The sequence below is a fragment of the Gigantopelta aegis genome, chromosome 12 (assembly GCF_016097555.1).
Source record: "Gigantopelta aegis isolate Gae_Host chromosome 12, Gae_host_genome, whole genome shotgun sequence".
Taxonomy (NCBI): domain Eukaryota; kingdom Metazoa; phylum Mollusca; class Gastropoda; order Neomphalida; family Peltospiridae; genus Gigantopelta; species Gigantopelta aegis.
In genome coordinates this window covers 12035867-12061715 of record NC_054710.1, presented here as the reverse complement: position 1 = coordinate 12061715, position 25849 = coordinate 12035867, and the positions used below count along the sequence as shown (strand labels likewise).

The 25849-nt window shown below is 36.7% G+C and overlaps 2 protein-coding genes across 3 annotated transcripts in view; both read right to left on the bottom strand.

Annotated features, from left to right (window-relative positions):
• LOC121386208 (Down syndrome cell adhesion molecule-like protein 1) overlaps positions 1-25849 on the bottom strand; it is a 152633-nt gene that overhangs the window by 93791 nt on the left and 32993 nt on the right. The gene's annotated exons all lie outside the window — the stretch shown is intronic.
• Positions 6376-25543, bottom strand: LOC121386210. Its single transcript, XM_041517040.1, has 8 exons — positions 25024-25543; positions 23107-23406; positions 22258-22383; positions 19717-19750; positions 17244-17302; positions 15535-15615; positions 10446-10538; positions 6376-8279 (listed from the first exon to the last, which is right to left on the bottom strand). The coding sequence occupies exons 1-7, from the start codon at positions 25316-25318 to the stop codon at positions 10447-10449; spliced, it is 987 nt and encodes a 328-aa protein (XP_041372974.1). The 5' UTR covers positions 25319-25543; the 3' UTR covers positions 6376-8279; position 10446.

The window sequence follows — 25849 nt, the reverse complement described above, 5'->3', positions numbered from 1 at the left end:
AAAAAGTACGGCTTGTATTAACTAGGCACCTGACAATGAAATAGGTAAAAGTAAAAAGTAAAGTTTGTTTTATTTAACGACGCCACTAGAGCACATTGATTTTTTATCTTGTCATCGGCTATTGGACGTCAAACATATGGTCATTCTGACACTGGTTTTTTTAGAGGAAACCTGCTGTCGCCACATAGGCTACTCTTTTACGTCAGGCAGCAAGAGATCTTTTATTTGCGCTTCCCACAGGCACGGATAGCACAAAGCATGGCCTTTGTTGAACCAGTTATGGATCACTGGTCGGTGCAAGCGATTTACACCTACCCACTGAGCCTTGCGGAGCACTCACTCAGGGTTTGGATTCCTGTAGGCCGATGGCCTAACCACGACGCCAGCGAGGCCGGTTATGGAATAGGTAGTAACCTATACATCTTTTCACTGTAACTACTAATATTTTGACAGAATTTCACAAGGCCTGGAACGTTATTTGTTGAAGAACGCAGTGCCTTTTAGTACCTTTGACTGTTTGGAAGTCATTGTAATCTACTTTGATATACTAAGTGATTTAAATAGTTCAGGTTGTGAAACCATATATAACAATTATGTGGTTCGGCTGTCAGATGTGTTTCTTGCAGTATTTAGCACTATTGCACTTCTACCAACACTGATAAATGTTCTTCCCCAGTCGTTTTGGTTAAATTTCAGAATGTAGAAAGTCCCTGTAACCAGGAGCATCATTAAAGATTTCGAAAATTGCTTTGGAATCCGTGTAACTGTCAGCTGTTGGTTATATGGTTAGATAGTTAGATAGTTAGGCACTTACCTGTACATCATAAATGCTGAAAAAGAATGCTTTCATATTGGTCCAATACATCGAGTTACACATTTTCCTCACATTTTCCTCACAGTATTCACACACACACACACACACACGCGCACACGCGCACGCACGCACGCACGCACGCACGCACGCACACACACACACACACACGCACATCGGTGGATGGGGGGGGGGGGAACCAGTTGAAAATGGGACCTATTATATGTTTTATTCCGAGTCCTGTCTGATGCGATGAGTGCGTTGTAATTCTGTCGCTGAGAGGCATTCTCCATTCATTTTGCACATGCGGTTTGCGACTGGATGCGGCTCAAGCGTGCGGTTCGACTGTTGCGTCTTATGTGTCTGCGGCTTGCGGCGTTTAAGACATCTACACCAACCACGTTCTTACTGGCCGCATTCGTTTTGTACACATCCTGTCTAGACGCTCTCACAGAAACTAATGAATTTGGATTTATTGTTTCTAGTCAGACCGCGCGCATGCGACGTATCCAGTCTATTTATTGTTTCTAGTCGGACCGCACGCATGCGACGTATCCAGTCTATTTGTTGTTTCTAGTCGGACCGCACGCATGCGACGTATCCAGTCTATTTATTGTTTCTAGTCATACCACACGCATGCGACGTATCCAGTCTAGTTATTGTTTCTAGTCGGACCGCACGCATGCGACGTATCCAGTCTATTTATTGTTTCTAGTCATACCGCACGCATGCGACGTATCCAGTCTATTTATTGTTTCTAGTCATACCGCACGCATGCGACGTATCCAGTCTATTTGTTGTTTCTAGTCGGACCGCACGCATGCGACGTATCCAGTCTATTTGTTGTTTCTAGTCGGACCGCACGCATGCGACGTATCCAGTCTATTTGTTGTTTCTAGTCGGACCGCACGCATGCGACGTATCCAGTCTATTTATTGTTTCTAGTCATACCGCACGCATGCGACGTATCCAGTCTATTTATTGTTTCTAGTCGGACCGCACGCATGCGACGTATCCAGTCTATTTGTTGTTTCTAGTCGGACCGCACGCATGCGACGTATCCAGTCTATTTATTGTTTCTAGTCATACCGCACGCATGCGACGTATCCAGTCTATTTATTGTTTCTAGTCGGACCGCACGCATGCGACGTATCCAGTCTATTTATTGTTTCTAGTCATACCGCACGCATGCGACGTATCCAGTCTATTTATTGTTTCTAGTCATACCGCACGCATGCGACGTATCCAGTCTATTTGTTGTTTCTAGTCGGACCGCACGCATGCGACGTATCCAGTCTATTTATTGTTTCTAGTCATACCGCACGCATGCGACGTATCCAGTCTATTTGATCCTTAAAGGGACAGTTCTGAGTTTCTTGTATTGTAACATGTTTCCGACTAATAAAATATTTTAAAGTCTAAAAATACGCATTGAATATATTTTCTTGTTTAGACTATCATTGTCCGTGTGTTCAGTATGTTTTTAGTCGTCTTGATATTTGTAAGAAGCCCAAACTGGATTTTTTCTTCAAATACTTTCGTACGTACGAAAACCCTTTTTTTTAGGAAATAAAAGTGAAATTTCACCTAATAAAAATACGAGAACGATCAGAAACACGTTTAATATACAGCCACTAATATTTTATGCAGAATTCTTTTTTATTTGATATTTAATTACAATCGTTAAAATGTCTCTGTTAGTCGATAACATCTTAAAAATTGCAGCAAACTTTAATAAATTAGGGGAAAGCATACCTCAAACCTTGAAACTGCGCCCTCAATATCAGCCATACCCACACTTAATTATATCTTACTTCCATCGTATCTACATTTTCGTGCTTACAATAACAAGTTCTGTATATCGAATGTGCTGGCGTAATATATTGTGGTAGATTTAAATGAAATATGAGGTTAATGCGGAATTACATATACCCCAGTTAAATTTGGTGTCTTTGTCAAAAACTTCGTAGAGTACATCTATGTTCATATAGACATTGAATGTGGTTGTGCTCTACCTAAATGATCTATTTTGCTTTAAAATCCAAGATGGCCACCAACATTTTCTTAGCAAATACAATGTTAGTCTTGATGATCGTATTGGGCCATATTTGGTAAACTACATGTTTATGTGTGCCCCCCCCCCCTCTCTCTCTCTCTCTCTCTCTCTCTCTCTCTCTCTCTCTCTCTCTCTCTCTCTCTCTCTCTCTCTCTCTCTCTCTCTCTCTCTCTCTCTCTCTCTCTCTCTCTTGCCGCTACTTCACTTACTCCGATCTGGTGATGCTTCCCGCTAGGTTCTTCACCCAAAAATCCTTCACTTACAAATGCTTCACTTACAAATCCTTACTCCGATCTGGAGATGCTTGCGACTAGGTTCTTCACTTACAAATCCTGACTCCGATCTGGAGATGCTTGCCGCTAGGATCTTCACTTACAAATCCTGACTCCGATCTGGAGATGCTTGCCGCTAGGATCTTCACTTACAAATCCTTAGTCCGATCTGGAGATGCTTGCCGCTAGGTTCTTCACTTACAAATCCTTCACTTACAAATCCTAACTCCGATCTGGAGATGCTTGCCGCTAGGATCTTCACTTAAAATCCTGACTCCGATCTGGAGATGCTTGCCGCTAGGTTCTTCACTTACAAATCCTTACTCCGATCTGGAGATGCTTGCGACTAGGTTCTTCACTTACAAATCCTGACTCCGATCTGGAGATGCTTGCCGCTAGGATCTTCACTTACAAATCCTGACTCCGATCTGGAGATGCTTGCCGCTAGGATCTTCACTTAAAATCCTGACTCCGATCTGGAGATGCTTGCCGCTAGGTTCTTCACTTACAAATCCTTACTCCGATCTGGAGATGCTTGCGACTAGGTTCTTCACTTACAAATCCTGACTCCAATCTGGAGATGCTTGCCGCTAGGATCTTCACTTGCAAATCCTGACTCCGATCTGGAGATGCTTGCCGCTAGGATCTTCACTTACAAATCCTAACTCCGATCTGGAGATGCTTGCCGCTAGGTTCTTCACTTACAAATCCTTAGTCCGATCTGGAGAGGCTTGCCGCTAGGATCTTCACCCCAAATTATATTAATTGTGTCATTTTGGCTTGCTGTACACATTAGAAGTATAATGTCTGGGGATATTGTGGGGGATCTACCTGATGACACCAAGGAAGAGGTACAACGATTTTCCACCCTCGTATGTTAAGACCAAACGTAGGTGCTCTGATATACATTTGAACCAGGTAGCAGAACAAAAAACGCATTGATACAAGACATTAATAGTGTAGTGGACGTAATAGCACATTCTATGGAATTGAGAAGATGAGTGTGTTTTGATCAGGACAAACGCCTTCAGGACTACAGCTATTCCGAAAGTCATGGACAAGAACCGAATACTAGTACCAAAGCGATTTCAAAATCTACGTAATTAAATTATGTGGCACAGGCAGCCCATTACTTGGGTGGGGGTTGTTGATCAAGGCCATATATCTTGTAAACGTTGAGACGAATGAATGTGTCAATAAGGCTGTTGTATGATCAGATTAACTACAATCGACGGTGCACTGTCTATTATGCAGATGCTCATCGGTTGCTACATGAAATCCTTCATGAATTTTTATGTGGTAATTTTATCGTCAAAATGCCCACAGCGCCAAACTGCAATATAATACAATCAAGTACTATCCTTGAGTTGATTAAGACATTGTACACAGACTATTTACAGTATATACAGCCGGCCTGGAAGGGAATATTTTGCTGATCGTAAAGAATTATTTACTACCCATACCAATGCCCAATGTCGAAACAAACTCAAGGTTCATAATGTACCTGAGAAATTACTGAGGAAGTCAGTCAGGAAGGCAACAAAATGTTTGAGAAATATGTTGACATGTTGTATTTGATCGCTTCAAGTCTCTGTTAATCAAACTAAATGCACAAATTAGAGATATACAAACCAGTAAGAAGGATACCAATTTCTCATACTGAACAGAAGGCAATGTAAAATTAACTAATTTCTTCTTTGAAACTTTAAAAAAACCCAACGTTGCATTGAATTGAAAATGGGTGTGTGCTTTCACCGAGGACGATGCCATGTTGAGTAGTAACATTGCGTGAATGTTGAATAACCAAATACCACTCATGGGGGATTTGATACCAGAATAGTAGTTCATGCAATTCACCTTCAAAACTATTTGACTAAAAATTGCTTTACATATCAGTAAGACACTGATATCTTGTTAGTTTTTGCTTTTTCATATTTCAAATATTCATGTAACAATTGGACAATTTTTGAAAACCAAATCCTATAAATATAATACTACAAAACAGACATCTTAGTACCAGAATATTGAGTTTGGTTGCTTTTTATGCTCTGAGATGTAATACTGTTATTTAATATTTCAAGGGAAATTAAACGATTCTGAAAAAATGGTGGTTACCGAGAACAAATAGGAATGCTTTACACGATTAATTTGTAAAGTGTATAATCTAACAGTAGACAGCGAAGACAAAGTTACGAAATGTTCTACCTAGGAAATTGAAAGATCCAAAAACATGGTGTTCGCAGATCAGCCTGCTTGTGTCATGTTATTACCATACAAAGAAAACATGTACCGCTCTAGACCTTGCATCACGTTCAGCAGTGGATGGACTCGTATGTGTGAATAACCATCTAATTTTGCTTCAAGTTTGTGTTAAAGTATTTGAAAGGTTGCTGCTGTTATTAAATAATCCTTTCACTAAATACCCATACATGTTAAAATACTCTTAGCATAATATTTGATGTAATAAATAAACAATATAGTAATGTATTATTAACTAGACTATGTTTTTGGACAATATATTTCCACCCATTGGAAATGGTTATGATATGGCGTCCATCTTGAATAATGCCACACATATACTGAACTCATTTGTGTTGTATGCTGCTATACATTCTTGCATTTATGGCAGCAAATAAAGCCCTTCATAAGACTTGGATGTCGAGTTTATGACAAATGACCACCATTTTGTTTTCCTCCATCTTGTTTTTCAACCTTTTGACACAAAAATAAATTTTCATATTTTTAACATAGATGTTTATAAATTAAATGTATACACATATATGTTAATTTCAAAACATTACTAGAAAGATCGCTACACACTTTTTATTAGGCAATTTTCCGCCATTTTTTTTTCGGCCGTTTTGAACTATAAAGCACAATTTCTCAGATGGCCAACATATTTTTTTTTTTTTTTTTTTTTTGGATTCACCATACCAAAATTAGGTTAAAAATCTATGTAGGACCAAATCTTTGAAAAATGCCCGTTCATGTCACGTTTCTGGAAAATGGGACCTGACTATCGGATCTTCCAGTAGAGTGTGTTTTGCCAGAGAACTTCAAGGCGTGTGGACAGAACATGCTATCCCAAAGTCTGACGCCAGTGGGGAAAGGACCCTTATTTATAAGAAACGTACTAAACACCTATTCATCTAGTAATATATAGTTATCATGGCATGCCCGTTATGACATCCTGCAATACCCGAGGCAACAATTAAAATACATTGAGGTTTTTTTTTATTGCTCATAAAATGTTATTATTCCATTACAATAATTGGAGTGATTTGCAGGTCACCAACTAAGTAGATACCATGTTAATGCATAGATGGCAAACGTCAGATTACCAATTAACTAATTCTTAGTGTACATGAAGTACAGTACCGGGGCCGCCAAAAAATGGAAGAAAAAAGAAACATACCTCGCTTCGCCAAAGCTTAGGCGACAGTGAAAACAAAGCTAAGGTTCGCATCGGATGTATAGGAAAATCCTGAGGTTACCTGTCTCTAATAAATTATATTGTAGTCTGGCTTACGCCATTCCATTTGTGACATTGAGCCATTTTGGTTTTAGGGTCGCAAAACCTCGTAGTTACATGCGCACGACTGCAACCACAACGTGAATAGGATAGCTTTTTGCTGTTACAAGCTATTGGTCTTTAAACACAGAGTGTCTCGTCGGCTCCATAGCGACAGGACGTTCATGAAATATTTAGTTACTCACCTATCCTGACTGTGACGTCAGTGTCACGTCCACCGTACACCAGTTTAACTAAAACAGTTTGCGTTTGCATTTACATAAACTGTATTAATAGTTATACCTGGTTCACTAAACCACATGCCGAAGTGTCTTAGCTATATCGCTATAGTCAATCAATCAATCAATTAATAAGTTTATTATACCCTTGGATAACACATACAAACTACATGGCATGGTTATTAATACAATAGTGTTAAGTAAAATATGGTAACAAACTACATTTAAACATTTTAGTAAATACAAAACATGGAAATGTATATAAAAATTAATTATTAATTAATAATAATGTTAGTAATAGTAGTAGTAGTGTTGATAATATAGTAGTGGTAGTAGAGGAGGAAACAAGAACGTTTTACGTCTTTGCATTGCAACACAAATAAATGTTGATATATCTAATGCAATTTTCTTTGACTTTAATGAATAAATGTACAGACTTGTAATAGTAAGGCCAATCACAATAATATTTCTTCAAAAATCGTGGTGTGGGGTGGGGTGAGAAGAATGGTAGGCATTGTCTTCCGGACACATGGTGATTCCACTGGCTTCCTGCTTTTTAGGCTGGAATTGCCTTTAGGAGATTACAATGAAAGTTTTCTGATAGAAATGGCCGGTTATACCTGATCGTAAAACGTTCCATATCCGTAGTCACTGTGACTCCTTTTTCATACAGTACTGTCAAAAGTGTATTAACATAATACAATTATTGAACACTGAAATCGTTATTTGTGTTTTTGTTAGGCAATAGACTCGCCGCTGAGATAACGAAATAAATGAAAAAAGAAAACAAAAGCAAACAACAACAAAACAATAAAATAAAGTGAAAACTAAAAATAACAACAAAAAAACCGGCAACAAAAAAACAACAAATACAAAACCAACAACCAACAACAAGAAACCACACTAATAGGATGAAAAAGAGAAAGTGTAGTAGTATTAATAATAACAGGATTAGTAGTGCTCTGGAGTAAGTGTTCTTCTTCATAAGCTATGTGTTGCTAATCAATCAGTTATAATCAATCCAAATCTTTACTGCCAAAATGATGTCATATAACCGGGCGGCCATATTTAATTTGTGTCATGTGCTCGTTTGACTGAAATGACGTCGGATTTTCTCTAAATTCTCTCTAAAATCCTGATGAATATGATACAGGAGGCAACTATTCAGTTCTATTTATAAGATATCGAAGAAATATTCAAAACTAAACAATTGACAAATATGGAGATTTTCGCAAACGAAAGCTTGCACAACAGTAACTGATAATAACAGTAAAAGTACATAAAGAGTCATGTTAAATTTTTCTGATTAACGTCATCATTATAGTCATATTCATCTCTTCCGTTTGTCTTCTGAAGCGATGTACAGCACACGTGTCTTAGTCTGTGAAAACTGTAAGCAAGATAATCACATAATTGTCAGTAATTTATTCTGATGATGATAGTAATGTCAGTATAACAAAAACAAACAACAACATCAATACGAGAAGAAAAAACCCCACGAAACGACAAAACAAAAAAAACAAAAACCTACAAAAAAAACAAAAAAAAACCCACCACCAATAACAAAGCAAAACCCCGCTCAAAACCCCCACCACACACACAAACCAAAGCCTACAATATTAACATGTAAAACTAACTGAGCGAAGCTGGAAATAGGTTTGGAACTAGAGCCCTTATTTTTGAAACCGTCATAGCGCTGCGATATCGTAAAATTGTATGTTATAATGATGTCATAGCCTACGACGATTTTACAATATCTTTGAAGTAAGATAGCTTCGAAGATATGTAGCCTGTTAATTATTACTTAATCGAGATGAGGACAACCTTTTTAAGACTAGCAGTAGCTCTGGCAATCCCGGCCTTCTATGTGCAGTAAGATGGGCACATACTCTAATAATTGTATCATAATTGTCATGAGTATTTGTGTTCAGTAATGGCGTGTTCAGTTTGCCGAGCGCTCGCGAATATTTAACTGGAACAATCGTCTTCTATCACATCACATTAATTTAACGTTAGGCGCAAAAGACCAGTCTAGCAAACGACCGTAATCGCTTGCCCTACTGAACATATATCAGGATAGACCCGAACTGATTTCGGTAAAATAAAATAAAATAAAAGTAGTATTTAAATTTTAAAAATTATTATTGTTTTTAATTGAGTAATCTTTAATTAATCACATAACAGTCTGTAACTAAATAGGCAATTGCTTGATAAAGGATAAATCTATAGGTCGTCCAACAGTTTATTAAGAAAGTCTCTAAACCTCTAAGGGTATCATGCAGGCGCGAATCCAGGAAGATTTGAAGCGCAGGATGTGACCATACATGTAACACAATTACAGTGAAATAGTGTGTGACTACAAAAACAATTAACATTCTCGTAATACAGCGAACACCAGTCAGTTGAGAAGCTTGCTCGTATAGCGAAACGTTTGTAAAATTAACAGCAGTCTGCGAGCTCTGTTAAAAACTAGGAACCAATTGTAAGCTGTGTTTTCTAACAGCAATCTGAAAGATGTAAATTGCTTTAATCGTATTGGAAGATAAAATTCACGGAATTCCATGAGACAATTATAAAACTGTTTAAGGTAGTACTAAACCAAATAACTTCCGAATGGGACAAACTTCGAGGTGCACCCATCTTTTGATAGGGCAGTTAATACCACAAGTCCAGTCATTGGAGACAAATGTGAGTGTGTTTGTTGTAACAAAAAGAGAGAAGAGGTTCATCTGGGCAAAAAATGTATGCAATTTTATTTCATCTAGTACCACAGTGTGAAGTAACCTTGTGCTTGAAACATGTATGGAGTACCTGTAAAATAAAAGTACTCAAATCACATTTTGCGTGGAGCTAGAACAGTCATAGACGCTACCCGTTATCTCTGAAATTAGCAGTTTCACCCCCTTTTTGTTTTATCACTTTAAAGGTGAGGGGTGGTAGTATTTATATCTGCAGTGTATATGTCGATTGATACGCTGCAGGTAGGTGTTTTTGCCACATATGTTACTAGTGTCGTCTATGTGATTTGATTTGGTGGTATACACCCTTAAGTAACCTACATCTAAGACATCAAATGGCTTGGAGTCAACAAGTGAACCGTTTAAGGCTAAATTATAAACTAATAAGATAATTCACACCAGACTGTCATTCTATCCCGAATAGCATAAAAAGAAAATCGTGGAGCGACAAAGAATAACACAGCAGGCAACCCGGCAAGCGACATATTGACATGTGTGTATAGTATGATTTCATCATGTAAAATAAAATAGAGTCTTAAAAACATGAGTTGCCCTTGTCTATTAGTTCTGTAGCATTAGACAAAGAACCAAGCAAAAGTGTTGAATGCAACTACTTAAATGGAAGTTGTATACTAGTAATAACGGTGAATGCATTTTAAAATAAGTGCAACAAATTTAGTTTTTTCGTCGTGAGCAGAGGAGTCCCTCAACCCCATTGAATCCGTACATAAATGGGATACTTGCCATTTTACAATTGCATGGTTCTTGATAAGGGCAATTAAATTGCATTTGTTAGTGATACAATACAGCATTCAAACCTTATTTTAAATTTTCGTAAACGGTGATAGTATCATATGGTGCTTCCTCGCTGTCCCCGATTGGTGAACGTGTCCTACGTGCTGGTCTCTCTTCTGTGGGACAAACAAATAGAGAATAAATGGTTACTGGCTTAAAATATCGGTCGTATGCTGCGACGGTTACAATGGCGAATGCGGCGAGGTCCTGCCGAGCGTCATTGGTCATTCGACCTGAGCAGAGTAATGCCTATTACTTTAAGACAGTAACAGGTTACTTTATTTTATCCTCCAATCCTACATAATACAAATATGTTTAACAACTTTACCGTTTTCCAGAACACTAGCTAAGGTGCACATGTGTTGAGCTTTGTCTTTACAATATTGATATGGCAAAACAAAATTGCAACATTGTTGGTTAGTGACTGAAAATATAGAAATTGATCTAGTCATATCTTAGCAATAAATGCAGTGATTGCAGGATCAAGTTTAAAATAATTTCATCACCGTTCTGGTGCATTTAAAACCACTATTTCAACAAACGTGGTTGTTTGTTTGGTTGTTTGTTGTTTGTTTGGTTTTTATTTTTATTTTATTTTATTTTTTTGTTGGGGGGGGGGGGGGGGTTGGGTGTGTGTGTGTGTGTCTTTTTCGTTTTTAGACCATTCCGACCTATACTATTGCGTAAAAGGGGACATTAATCAGTTTTACTCACCTAGTTTATATGTTCCATATGCTGGGTTGTTCTTAATGTATGACTTACGCCGATTCATGATCCCAATATGCTATTATCATATTAAACCAGCCTTCATGACCTATACATTCCTCGAGTATCTTGGTTGGCTACACTGATATATTGTATCAGGGACACCACCTCCACCGTATCTCAATACTCCGAGAATATCCCATGCTATGGATTTTGTTTTATTCTAATGAGGAAGATCGTGGTTGGTTTGGGGTTCCTCGGGGAAACGTTAAAACTTAAAATTTGTTTCATTTAACGACACCACTAGAGCACATTGATTTATTAGTCATTGGCTATTTCATGACAAACATTATTAATTCTGACATATATTCTTAGAGAGGAAACCCGCTATATTTTTCTAATAGCAGCAAAGGATGTTTTATATGGACCATGCCACAGATAGGATAACACATACCACGGCCTTTGATACACCAGTACTGGCTGGAATGGGAAATAGCTCAGCAGGCTCACCGACGGGAATCGATCCTAGACTGATCTCACATCTGTCGAGCGCTTTACCACTGGACTACCTACCAGCCAGTTCTCAAGGAAGACTGACTTATATACTTAACAAAATTAATTAAAAACCAGCAGATATTTTTGGAATGTTTCTTTAAATATGTTTAGAAAATAACAACAAAAACCCCCACAAACTTTCTTTTTTAAAATGCGTCTGATGTGAGGCATTAACGCTGTGATATGTGATTTAAACAAAAATGTAGAGCGAACACAATGGCAAGTATCGTTATGAACCAATGTGTAACCAATCTTAGCTGAATGTTTGTTTGTTTTTTGTTTTTGTTGATAGATACACAAAAACAATCTCCACCATATGCATGGGTTTTTTTTAAAAGTATTATGACACTAATAAGGAATAGAGGTATTTCGCATTCAAATCGCACATGCAAGCGAAGAGTAATGTCCCTTGCTGAATTAGACTATGGAAGCTATTTACAACTTGGGGGATGGGGGCATGGTCGACAGTTGTCATGAGCGTCATGAGTAGCTTCGCAGGAGATGTGAATCTCTGGCGACTAACGTATACATTTTGCATCAAATGGTATAATGACTGCGAAAAACGGTCAACTAAAGTTTACATCGGAATTGTTTAAGACCAAAAGCAGCGAAGTATTAAGTCGCCTGTCAAGGGTTTTAAGAACGCCAGATTAAAAGATTCATAAAATAAACAAGAACTTAATTGAAATGTATTTGCTACTTTTAACAATTAGAATTATAGTTATATTCACGCGGATTTCTAGTGACGTTTAATTCTCCAGATGTATCAGTATTTCAAATTTAATAAAATATGCCTCCAATTCCCCCTAAAACAACAAAATCCCTACCTCACATATATCACAGCTTTATTTTTCGCTTATCGTTCCATTAAAAAAGACAGTCATATAACTACTAATCAATGCTACATTCTATCTATTTATTTTTGTTTACTTTTCACTATCATTTATATGAGACACATACAATTTCATTTGAAATATCTGGTATTTACGAAGTTTTAAATATATTATTTTATTTTATTTTATTTTATTTTATTTTACTTTATTTTATTGATAATGTTCTTGTATTTACTATGCACGATCATTTATATGAGACACATACAACTTCATTTTAAATACCTGGTACTTACGAAGTTTTACAATATATATATAAATATATATATATATATATATATATATATATATATATATATATATATATTGGTTAAATGTCAATAAACGTAGCGCCGATAGCTTGATTAATTTAGTGTTATCAAATTCTGAAAGTATGTGATCTGAAAAATATTATTTATTTATTTATTTAATTTTTTATTTTATCTATCTATCTATTTATTTATTTATTTCAGTATCACTTATATCAGTCATATATTCATTTAGAATATCTGGTATTTATGAAGTTTAAACTTATCTTTTAATTTACATGTATTTATTTATTTATTTATTATTCAATTTATTTTCTATGTTTGTTTGTTTGTTTGTTTCATTCTTTCTTTATTTACACTTCACCATCATATTAGTCATATACAACTTCATTTGAAATATCTGTTAATTACTAAGTTTAAATAAATGTATTTATTTGGCCTAACTCTGTCACCGTTTTAATTATTTTGGCTTAAGTTCAGGCTTAGCCGTTTTACTTTTGTTGATTGTTCCTCGTCCGAGGCATATTACTTAATATAGTGTAGTATATAGTTGTGACATATAGTGGTAAAATAATGCTAAATGGGATACTAACATGCCCTTTTCACCAGGTCACATCACAATCCAAAATGACCGCCACTTAACTATTTCTTACATTGTTTGTAGCTAAAAGTGCAAGCAAAATAATATTAGCTCCAATAACAATATACTTACTATTTATGTGTTTATGGTATATACTAAAATCATTGTTTTGGAAAAAAATGAATATACTTCACGAAAGATGAAATGTGTCTAATCACAAATACCATGTATTAGCCCAGTGGCCAAGGCACAAATATCAATAAAACTTGGCACAGATGTTTTGTATAATTATGGGATCAATTTAAAATCAGGACATACACAATTAATATCCCCCCTGGTGGCCGCTATTTTGAATTTCAAAATGGTCGCCATTAGCTTGAATTTGTATTGAAACTCTTATTCTAAGGCACATAAAACCATTATACCAGAACGGTTAAAAACATGTGCATGTAAAAAGAAAGTAATATATATGTTCATCATATTCGCCCAAAGATATGGATATAATGAACAACAGAAGAAACGTGTCTAATTACAAATTCCCTGTATATAATCATCACCGTGTTAATTATAATATGATACAAATTAAAGCAAACCTGGAGATCACCCCTAAAAAAACCCAACCCATTAGTGTTCTTCTATTTCACACCACAACCTAAGACAACATAATTCATTGTCATATTAACTAAAAAAAAAAAAAATGGAGATGATCATCTGGACATTTGGAAGTGTATCTTATGTGTACAGGGAGACAATATTTCCATTGACTCTTAATACATATGGAAGGTGGATACCAGCAGAATCCACACAAACATCGTTTATCATTAAGCCAAGCAACGTGGACCAATATATGAACATGAAGTTCATTATCCACCCTCACCAAAATACGAATGTCTTCTGAATTGTTAGATTATGAGTGTAACATGTTTTCTTCTTAAAGCGAGACAACTGTGATTTGATGAACTATATTGGTTCTAGTAACGCATACTGCATGACTAAAGCTTTCCACAGTTTCGTTTGTAGCAATATTTCTAATAATCGCATTGGATAACACACGTCCATCCATGAAATCACTTTTTGATTTTCCGTATGCCCTTGATTATTGATCATGGAGATTTCCACTGTATTTGTTTCCATAAAGCGTTACTGGGATATGAATGCCCGTGTCATTATATGCACGTTTGTGTCTTGGGTTACCATGAAACTGGCACTGTTTAATAGTTAGATCAAAAATCATATTCACCAATGATAGCAATGTACAGGGGATGCTATTGGCAGTCTGTTCCTCACTCTCCTCGCTGAATGAATGACGTCACAGACACATTATTTCCAAAATATTACAGCAACTTAGAAATGTGTATTACTTCAACAGAATAAAGTCTCCAAATCACATCATCATGTCAACAGCAACATTTCCATGTCGAGTTTTGTGTAATGAACTATTTAACAGCAATTGTTGCTTTATGGAATTGTCTGTTAACTTATTATATAAACATTTTTATGTGCAGTATGTTCAGAGATTAGGCCATTAAGCTACAAAAGAAGCATCACAGCTAATTCTCCATGTAACAATATCAAGTGCAGTACTTGGGTACAAGGCAAATGAATTATTACTTTCAGTATTGTGTACTGACTACATGTATAACTGATTATTATCTGTTTTAAACAATTCAGTAATTCTTGTCACCGAATTGTCATGTGCCACGTTTGCCAATCGGTTTGTGTTAATAAGTGTAGTAGTAGGTCTATGTTAATAAGTGTAGTAGTATGAGACAAACGGATTTATCCTAAACATTGTTAACTCGGTGAATAATGTTTTGCTTTCAATGGGTCATTCGTTTACAGCCAACAAGACTTGTATTCCTGAGCGTAATGTTTTGGTGAGATTTTGGTGAAGCGCGTAACGTCATAATACCGTTGAGGCGACCTCAGAACTTTGATTTACTAAATATCGAATTAAAATGTTATTTTAGAAGAGTTATAGGATAAATAGCATTCGCTAGTCGTGATTTTTAATATGTAAAATATCAACTTGATCACAGCCTCGACAAATACCGATTAGGTTGATATTTGCGATGTTTAAAAACACTCGTGACGAATCCTCTATATACTAGAAAACAAAATTGATTACACACACCTGGTTTTCGGTTTACGCTAGCTGCCACTGTATCGTAAGGTGCTTCCTCGTCACACGCAGTTTCAACAACCGTGCTGGTATCTGTATGAAAAATAAATATAGTAAACAAATGCACAGGGTCGTCGAACTGGGTGGGGTGGAGATGGTCGTGCTTGCAGATTCAAATACAACCTGCTGGCCCATCTGCGTCTGCATTTCAGTGCATTCTAACCAGCATTTTAATGGTATTTGTTCTATTAGCGACGTAGATGGGGTGGGGTGGGGTGGGCTGGAGTGGGGTGAGGTCACATGGCCCCAATTCCAAATATTATAACCAGCATTTTAATGGTATTTGTTCTATTAGCGACGTAGATGGGTGGGGTGGGGTGGGGTGGGGTGGGCTGGAGTGGGGTGAGGTCACAGGGCCCCAATTCCAAATATTATAAACACCCTTCCAGGCCCATAATAGGTTCGAATTCCAAAATTCTCACCTTTTTTATTATAAGACTAGATTTGTCTGCTTGCTGGTTAAATGCTTAGTCCTAGAGTGCATCACAAACTCTGTTGCAATTAATTAAAGACTGAATTATTAATATTAGTTTACCATAACACCGAGTGTTTGGTAGTGCTGATCTAAACTAATTGATGTGTCATTTTTTGTGTGGATGTTGGGAACTGTCCTCGGTGGTTTAGTGGTTAAGCCATCGAACACATCCACCGGGGAATCTCCGGCAAAGTGCACATGGCAGTCGTGCTTGAATCTTCAAATGATTGACTGATATATTTATTTACGTCCTTATATCAGTTAAGGCACGCTGTCTTGGAACCACACCTGACTTTGTTCAATTAATACTTTTGGGGAGGGTTGTATTGTAGTAGTGTCATTTGTATATAGAATATCCGGTTACTACGGTTTGATATCGTGGTTATTTGGCGAGGTTTAGATAACGGTGTAACAAGCAACCGTCAGCGAGGGTGTTATATCGTTATTGCACCGAGCCAAATAACCACGATATCAAAAAAGTAGTAACCTGATATTTGCTTTATCATACAATCCCTTTCAAGTTCATAATTTCGTTATTATGTTTCAGCTAAAAGCATAGCCAGCCAAAACGTTATGTGTCTCGAAATTTTAAATAAAACACTTAGATTATATTTCAATTGTGCATAACATTACAATTTGTGTATCTTTTTTTGTAAAACATAAACGCAAGTTTATGTGTGATCTGGAGAAGATCTACATCACTGGCTGCTAGTGATTGTGACGTCAGACGCTGTTCCAATGTAAACATTCTTTGCAGGAAGGTACTTGCTTTTATGTTTCAAAATGCTTAATTCAAAACGCTGTCTAGTTCCGAATGGGACCGAATAATGGAGAATTGAAAATTAAGAGGTAAGTTGATATTACGGGAAGTGTAAATGCTACATTTATTTATTCAGTTCAACAGTTATTGCTGTTTATGGATGTTTGAGAAAGGAGGAAACGACCTACCTGAAAATTGAGCAAATATCCGTCATGCTAACAATTCATTCCTTAGTGACCTGATAACACATAGCAACGCCAATAGTATCATCCTAGAAACGGGGGTGTTATCAGTCAGTCACATAAAAACGCTTCGAATTATTATGTATGGATTATCAGATTACATGAATCATGTCTGCATGATAATATTTGATATACAACAATCTATATTGCAGTATTAAAGGGGAGATAAATCAGACCTACTCACCATGTTCATACATTGGGTTGTTATGTTGCATCGCTGTCTGCGATCTAGTGTTTGGTTGGCTGAAATGAATCACGGATAAGCAATAAATGACATGGTGCATGAAGTATACCACAAAGTATTGTTAGTAGCATGTTTTGAATTTTTAAAAACATTACAAAAAAAAAAAAAAATAATAAAAAAAAAAATAAAATAATAATAATACAATTTTGTTTAAACTAAAATAATGATGATGATGATGATAATGATGATGATAATAGAAACAGACAGGGGAAAAACAAGAATATATATATATATATATATATATATATATATATATATATATATATATATAAACAATCTCAACAAAAACAATCTCAACAAAAGGACTGAGCTCATCTCAAAATGCCGTCACACCAGTAAGCTCAAACCACGCAACCGCACTACATAAAACTAAAAACCCTGCAATCTTTTCACCAGTGCCAGCTATCTGAAGATCGTCGAAGGACGTGAAACTCGGAGTAATAGCGTAGGACAAAAAGTGCAATATATATATTTTTTGCATGCTCTACTCTCTCTTAAAGTATTGAGCACCTTTCAAGCCTTTAATGATAACCACCAGTATTCTATATATATATATTTAGGCATTACACACCAGCAATTCCTGGGTTTGTGGTTTGTTTTGGGGGGGGGGGGGGGGGGGGGGTGGGGTGTGGTTGCTACTGCTATTGTTGTTGTTTTTTTGGGTTTTTTCTGTGTTAATGTTTTTTCTGCTTTCCCTCAGAGGTAAAGCGCTCACTTGATGCGCAGTCGATCTAGGATCTACTCCTGTCGGTGGTGGACCTATTTGTCTATTTCTCGTTCCAGCCAGTGCACTACGACAGGTATATCAAAGGCCGTGGTATGTGCTATGCTGCCTTTGGGGCGTTGAATATAAAATATCCCTTGTAGGCAATGAGCCAGACCCCAAAATTGTGGTCACTTGTATCATATGAGGGGAATAAGGCTCATAGTAATTTTTACAAGACACATGTATATTCCCTTAGATTTAAAAAATATGTGATAACATTGGAACAGTGGTAGCTTTCAGGATGTTAGCACCTTTTTTATAAGCATATTTTAAAATAAACTGCAGGATATATATATTGTTTTATTCTCATAAATGGAGTTACAAAAATATTTAATTGATGTATTTCCTAAATAAAGATTACTATTTTTAGAAACGTGAATTTGAAAGAAATTCATTATGAAATTCAGTTAATAAACTATATTTCATGTAATAAGAATATTATTAAAAATATTTTAAAAATTGTTAGCAGTACTCCTTACCCGAAAAAGGAAAATTCCACAAATTAATACATTGTACAGATTGTTATGATTGTGATCTCAGGTACAACCTGTTTTGTGTGAACAAAGTTGAGGTAGCCAGTCATCAGCCTCCAGCTTATATATACTGCTTCAGACCTTCATATCAAAAATATTGAGAGGCGTGTTTGGGAGCAACAACCGAATGTGCCAAGCCCTGTTGGTAGAGGGTGGATGAATGAAAATGAATAAGGAGCTGAGGTTATTCTGGATCTGGAAACTGTTCTAAGAGGAATATACTGCAACAGTGTGCGTGTGCGTGTGTGTGGCAAATAGACTGCCAGTAAGGTACACTGATATGTAGACTACTAGACTATAGGAAAAGTGCAAATGAGGATGAGATAAATGATTATCATATTTCTCCTGAACACTTTACATTGTTTACAATGATTCATTCATTCATTTATATTTATTTTCATGCTTCTGCTGAATTAAGGTTCAATCACCCTGGCCTGGGCATACACCTCAACTGGCTGGGCTGTCGGTCTTGGGCAGTAGGTTAGTAGTTACTGAGAGATGATTCAGTGTAGTTCCTTACACCTACCCATTGAGTCGTCAAACTCACTCTGGCTTAGAACTAAAGGGATTCGAACCCAATACCCACCAGACATACATCCGATGGTTTAACCACTACACCACTGAGGCCGGCTTACAATAATTATAACATGTTACTATACACGTTTATTTGATGTCAGAAGAGTACGCTTCAACAGCAACAGGGGAATCAAATACTGGATTGAAATAGGTTGTTTCGCCGTGTGTTGGTCGTAGTTTAACAACTATTATTTTAGTTTCGGGTCAGGAAAAGGGTGATGATACTCATAAGCTACCACTATTCTAATGCTATCACATATTTTCCAACCCTAGACATGTATACCTTGATAAAAATTACCATGAACCTTATTCCCCAAAATGATACAGATAAACCCTAATGGCACGTGGAAACCTGCTACTATCCAAGACTATATGTTATAATTACCAAATGTTTGACATCCAATAACCGATGATTAATAAATCTATTTGCTCTAGTGGTGTCATTAAACCAAATAAACGTCTAACTTGTTTAAGACTCAAACAGTATGCAGTTGCAATGACAATACTTTTTAAATCAAAACACACATCTGCATTTTACCTTGAATCATATATATGATCGTCAGTGTCTTTATCTAGGGAAAAAATACAAACAAATAAAACAATTAAACGGTTGACAAAACATTTATTACAAGCACGTTATCCTTCTGTATCTTCCTCCACCAATATCTCTCTCTCTCTCTCTCTCTCTCTCTCTCTCTCTCTCTCTCTCTCTCTCTCTCTCTCTCTCTCTCTCTCTCTCTCTCTCTCTCTCTCTCTCTCTCTCTCTCTATCTCCATAAACATACAAAATAAAAGAATCAGGCTACAACACACTGTGCGCCAGGCTATAACAAAAATACAACAATGTCTCCCACATACCCTGCTGGACCATAATAACGTCACCCCAGGACATCAGCTCGACTCCTCAAGAGCCCCTACAGTGGGTGCTCTCATCTCCGGATCACATAAATCTAAACCACTGACAATTTAACTCCACAAGGGCCGCCACACTTGGTGCTTTCATCTCCCAATCACTTATAATTGTTCAAATATAACTCGCTTTGATAACATTCTATTAATATTGATTGATTTCAACTTATTTTCGTGTTGATACTCAATTAAGGTTCAAGCACTGTGTTGTTAGTTTGTTAGTGGTTACTGAGAGAGAAGAGGGTGTACTGACGTTACACCTACCCACTGAGCCCTTAAGAACTCGTAGTCCGACGGCTTAACCACTGCGCCACCGAGGCCGGTTTCGATTAAGATATATATGTACCTGAAGAGGACGTGACGGAAAGCACCCTGATGTAACATTCTACTCTTGCATTCTGATTTTTTTTTTTAGCGATGCGTACGAAGTCACTGCATGCTCCCTCGACCTGGGGGGCTTCATCGCCTCGTATGGAGACCAATCAATCAACTGGTCAAGTGGAAAGAACAGCTTCCAAACCTCGTCGCTCAGAATCTCATCAAGACTTCGTAGCCAGCAACTTCACTCCCAACCTCCCTACCAACCTCATTCGCTTCCGTGAGTATGGATATAGTCAGACTTTAGATTTTTCAGCCGACATTTGAAAAACTTTGTTTATTTGTTTTTTAAATAGTTTGTCACCCTTTGTTTTTGGCAGTCCGTCTAAATTGCTCCAATCACCTTGAACTTTGGATGAGCAGTCTAATTGTGTGTTTGACCTTAATTTTGACCAGATATGGTTATTTTCAACTTTGCTAATTTTTTTGCAAATTCCACCCACCACAAACTTACCCTCCCCCTCCTATCTGGGAATTAGTCACTAGCGATGTCAGAGGCTAAGTCCGTGATAGGCGTGCCTGAACCTTCGGGATGTGGGCACGTAAATAGAGTTCCCGTTCCCGTTCCCGTTCCTATATGTAATGATGGCTCACAACGTTCTAGTCGCTAATTGCATAAGTTGTGTTTGCTTAAACTGTGGGCCGCGACGAATACAGCTATATAAACAGTAATTATAAACAACTAAAGGTAAACATGCATTTAAAAGATAACCCTTGTGCAAAGCCCAAACAAGCAACAATTTACCCAATTAACTAATTAGTATAACTTAACTGCAACTCCCAACTAATTTCCTTTTGATAAATTACTCTACAGTGGGGACTGGTATAAAGTACATATAAAAATATATTAAGAAAATGAACTAGAAAGCTATAGAATTTAACCAAAATCAAATACCGGTATCTTTATTTAATTATTAAGTTAATGATTACTTAATGCTAGTAATACTGGTGTGCAAACATACGTGACAAAATTATCGTCCCCCCAAATAAAAAAAACACAAACACAAAACCAATGTACATTTGTGTATGTATGTGTGTATGTATGTGTGTATGCATGTGTACTAAAGTAGCTTGCCTGTCGTACCATTTTTATGAAACTCGTGAACTGTTCGCGAGTTTCATAAAAATGGTATGAATGGCAAGCTCATTTAGTATTCTATATGTATTATATATTAGCTAACATATCCAGTGTAATCAAAGTATGTGACATTTTTCAGATCACATATTTTTCAGAATTTGATAACTTTGCAAATTAGATGCAAATTAATTGAGGTCATGACACTACCTTTATTGACAATTAAGCAAACGTACTACGGCGACACTCCATAATTGACGTATGCATCCATAGTCATCAAAATAGTCATAGTCACCGAAACACACGAGGGTAATGGTCGCGTTATCATGTAATCTCAAGCTGCATTCAGTGTTTTGTAAACTTCATATGGAACTGTAATTCCAGTTGGCAATTATTTGATATTTAAATGACGTAAAAACATAAGCGTACGAGATGGGGGGGGGGGGGGGGGGGGGGGGGGGGAGAGGGTAGCTGTCCCCGTAGTGCTGGAGCAAACCCTCCAGTTCGGAAAAAAATGATACAGATATTTGCTACCTTGTTACCTTTTTATCATGTATTTCCATCAGTCTACCCTAACACATTAGTTGTAATCCATGTAACTATCCATAGTGATTCGTTTGCATGTGTGTGTGTGTGTGTGTGTGTGTGTGTGTGTGTGTGTGTGTGTGTGTGTGTGTGCGTGCATCTGTCTTTCTAATTTCAGTTATATCTTCCATACCTTTATTGTTGCTTCTTCGACAGACTAAAATAGCCACAACAAGAAGCAGAATCAAGATGATTAATCCAGATACACTGCCTCCTACAACCACTGGCAACATATCCAGTTTATTAGGCACAGATGCTTCTGAAATTAAATAGACTCATCTTAAACTGACAGCGGAGCAAATATATTATCTCGGCCAGCAGTGATCATTAAATGGTGTTTAAAAGACAGCACACTTTTCTTGCTATCAAGGATATTTGTTTAACACTAACAACTGAAATTAGAAATTTTAGGTTCTTCTTTGCATAAAGAAGAATCGGCAATTATATATTTACAAAAATATGATAGGTCAAATAGTGACCTATTGCAATCAGTTGTGTGGCAGCTCTTTCGTCAATACAGTTGTTAAGTCAATTATTTGCAAACAATAAATAGTTTTGAATCTTAATAACTGACTTTATTTCAAAATTAATTTTCTTTCCTTTTTATAATGATGGCAACACAATCCACATTATTTAAACATAACATATTAATAAAGCTTAATACTTAATTATCGTGATAATTCATGTTCCTTCCTAATCAGCTAAATATTAAAATTATTTTTACAAAATCTGATTACCCAGATTATTTATATTTTCAAAATCGTATTACTAGACAAAACAACACCAAACGGACGTTTGTCAATATCATAACGTGTCCCACGTGTCTCTCTACCAGGTGTTTCCCAATTACATGAATGAATATAGCAGTGTCTTACACCATCTGTTATCTTCCTAATGACTACAATAAAATTACTTGGATGGGTGAGTAAACGTTTAAAAGGAAATCTGTTTTCATATACTGATAGTAACTTGTACTAATTACCTGCTGTCAAAATATCCTGTTCCTCTGTGAAGTTTTTGTATCCATATTTGTTAAAGGCCAGAACTCGCACCAGATATCTCGTCTTTGGATGTAGATCTGGTATCCGGATAGTGTGCTTTGTGTTGATGCCTCTTTCAGAAACTATTTCAGTAAAATTCGTCCACTGCGATGTTGCATCTCCTCGGTATTGTACCAGAAACATCTGTGCTGATCCACCATTGAATTCCTCTACCCAAGTTACAGACACAACAGTTGGACTGATGCTGCGTGTGCTGATGTTAGAGGGAATAATCGGTGTACCTGAGAAGAAAACATAGTACATTCGTTTAGTAAGGGAAAGTAATTGAAAAACGTTATCACTGATCGAGGTATATTGAGATATTTTTTCTTACGCATGTTTGAAATATGGTTATCAATAGCGTAAGATTTGTTTGTCACATTCCTTTTTTCATAGAATGAGTCTGAATGACATAATAGTTACTGTAGTCATAGCCCCATTTCTGAACAGTACACAGATAAAGAATTGTTTTCACAAAGTCGTCCAGGGGCCAAATTGTAAAACCCAATGTGTTTTAATTATTATTATTTTTTAATTTAACCTTTTGACAAAATTAATTACTCTTATCATTACTGTATGAATTTCGTAACCTTAACCCTAAATTTAACCCATTTCCTTTCTGGGGAGGCCTTCCATATCCCCTGTTGACTGTGGTTGCATTCAATTCCATAGTGCTATAACCAAAACAATTTGTGTTCTGATAGAAACAGTCGTGATAACATATGCTCAAAAATCAATGAACATTTTTGTCATTACTTTCTGCCAATTGATGCAAAGGTGTGAATTGCATTAAAATAATGACCTCATTTCAGTGAACATTACTGTTATTAGTTTGTTGCGAGACAATTTGGTGTTTGCCCAAGTTGTTCCAATTGGGATGGGACATCATCAGCAGTTGGGACAGTATAGTAGTACTAAACCAAATAACTTCCGGCTGGGTCAAAGTTCGAGGTGCACCCATCTTTTGATAGAGAAGTCCTGTTATTGGTGATAAATGAGTGTGTTGATTGTAAAACATAATAGTTTCATCTGGGTAAAAAATATTCAATTTTATTTCATCTGGTACCACTGTGTCAAGTAGCCTTGTGCTTGAAACATGTATGGGGTACCTGCAAAAAAGTACTCGAATTTTGTGCTGAACTATGGTAGCCATATACGCTACCCGTTTCTCAGAAATGAGCAGCTTGACCCCCAATTGTTTTGTGATTCACTTTAAGTGTGAAGGGTGGTAGTATTTATATCCTTGCATTTATGTCGATTGATACACTGCAGGTAGGAGTTTTAGCCTCATATATTACTTTTGTCGTCTATGGGATTTGATTTAGTAGTATACACCCTTATGGCTGTTACACATAAAACGTTTAGGAGTCATTGTATGTTGTAAAACTGATGAAGTACCTTACGCATCAACGAACTTGGGGGCACCTACTGTCCAATTATAGAACATAAAAATACACAAAACTAATTAAAATATGTCTCTAGTAATACTGTAGTGGTACATTGCAGATAATTAAATAAAGAAAGAAAACAAATTGAAAGGTGCACACAGTAGCTTACACACATTTGGTTGTCGACGATTGCCAAAGCATTACGTTGAGTTTCCTCCAGCCTTACCCCACATATCAATGACTCGAGCTGTTTAGAAATATAACAGTTTGAAACATAATATGCATACATTTTATGCAGTTTTCAAATATATGACTCTTTATTAAAGGCACTCGGTCTAGTTTGCAAGATATTTCACATAAAATTAATTTTGAAGCACCACAACCACTACGACACCCAGAAATATGTTGGTTTTGACAAAATTGATAATTTAAGCGAATGCAAATTAACAGTGAGCCCTCCAATTTACTTACTGTGGACTATTAGCAAGAATTGATTACTTCTAGATGCATCTGAGCCAATATTCTTTGCTGTACATGTATATGTACTACCCGTTTGACTCATATTGATGTTTGACAGTATTAACACAGGTCTGGAAGTGAAGTGTGGAGTCCCCGGTGTCAAGGAATAGGAACAAGGTGGGTGGCATTCAGCAACACAGGTGATATTCAGACTATTTCCTTCTACAACTACAACTAATCCAGGTGTGGGTGGACTGAATGCAACGGAGTCCGGGCCAACTGAAATAAAGGTAAATAACAATGTCATTGGCAAACAACAATAACAACAAAAGCTAAAAAAAAAAGAAAAAAAAAAATCTAAAACCAAAACAAACAACACCCCCACCAAAACCCTATGCTCCCATCAAAACCCTATCCCCCCCAAAAACAAAACAAAAACAACAACAAACAAACAAACAAAAAAACCCAACAACAACAGCAAACAAACACCACCAATAAATCAACAACAACCCCCCACAAAAAAACCCACCACAAAAACATCTATAGTATTCACAGTCTAATGATAAACATGGTGCAAGTTGTTTTCCCTCGTTGGTCACTTACTAATGATTCAACATAACAGGATATCCCTCACCATGCTGGGTATTTTACGTGGTTATTCACACTCTGGTCATACACTGATAGAAAGAAAAAAGTGTTTTAATTACAGTTATATGGAGTGGGATATATGGTTAAAGACTACAGACATAATTAGTTTTAAAATCCGCTGACGCCATTCCATGGGGAGCTCTTTTCAATTAATTACCAGCAATGGGTGTTTTATATCCCACATACAGGA

Bases quoted from the DNA above. Each gene is read 5' to 3' on its own strand.
- LOC121386210 (XM_041517040.1), bottom strand. From the start codon at position 25,318: ATGACATTGTTATTTACCTTTATTTCAGTTGGCCCGGACTCCGTTGCA. The intron at 23,407-25,023 runs GTAAGTAAATTG...TTTTCTTCTCAG, and splicing joins ATTCTTGCTAATAGTCCACA to GTACACCGATTATTCCCTCT. The intron at 17,303-19,716 runs GTAAAATGCAGA...GATTCATTTCAG, and splicing joins GATCATATATATGATTCAAG to CCAACCAAACACTAGATCGC.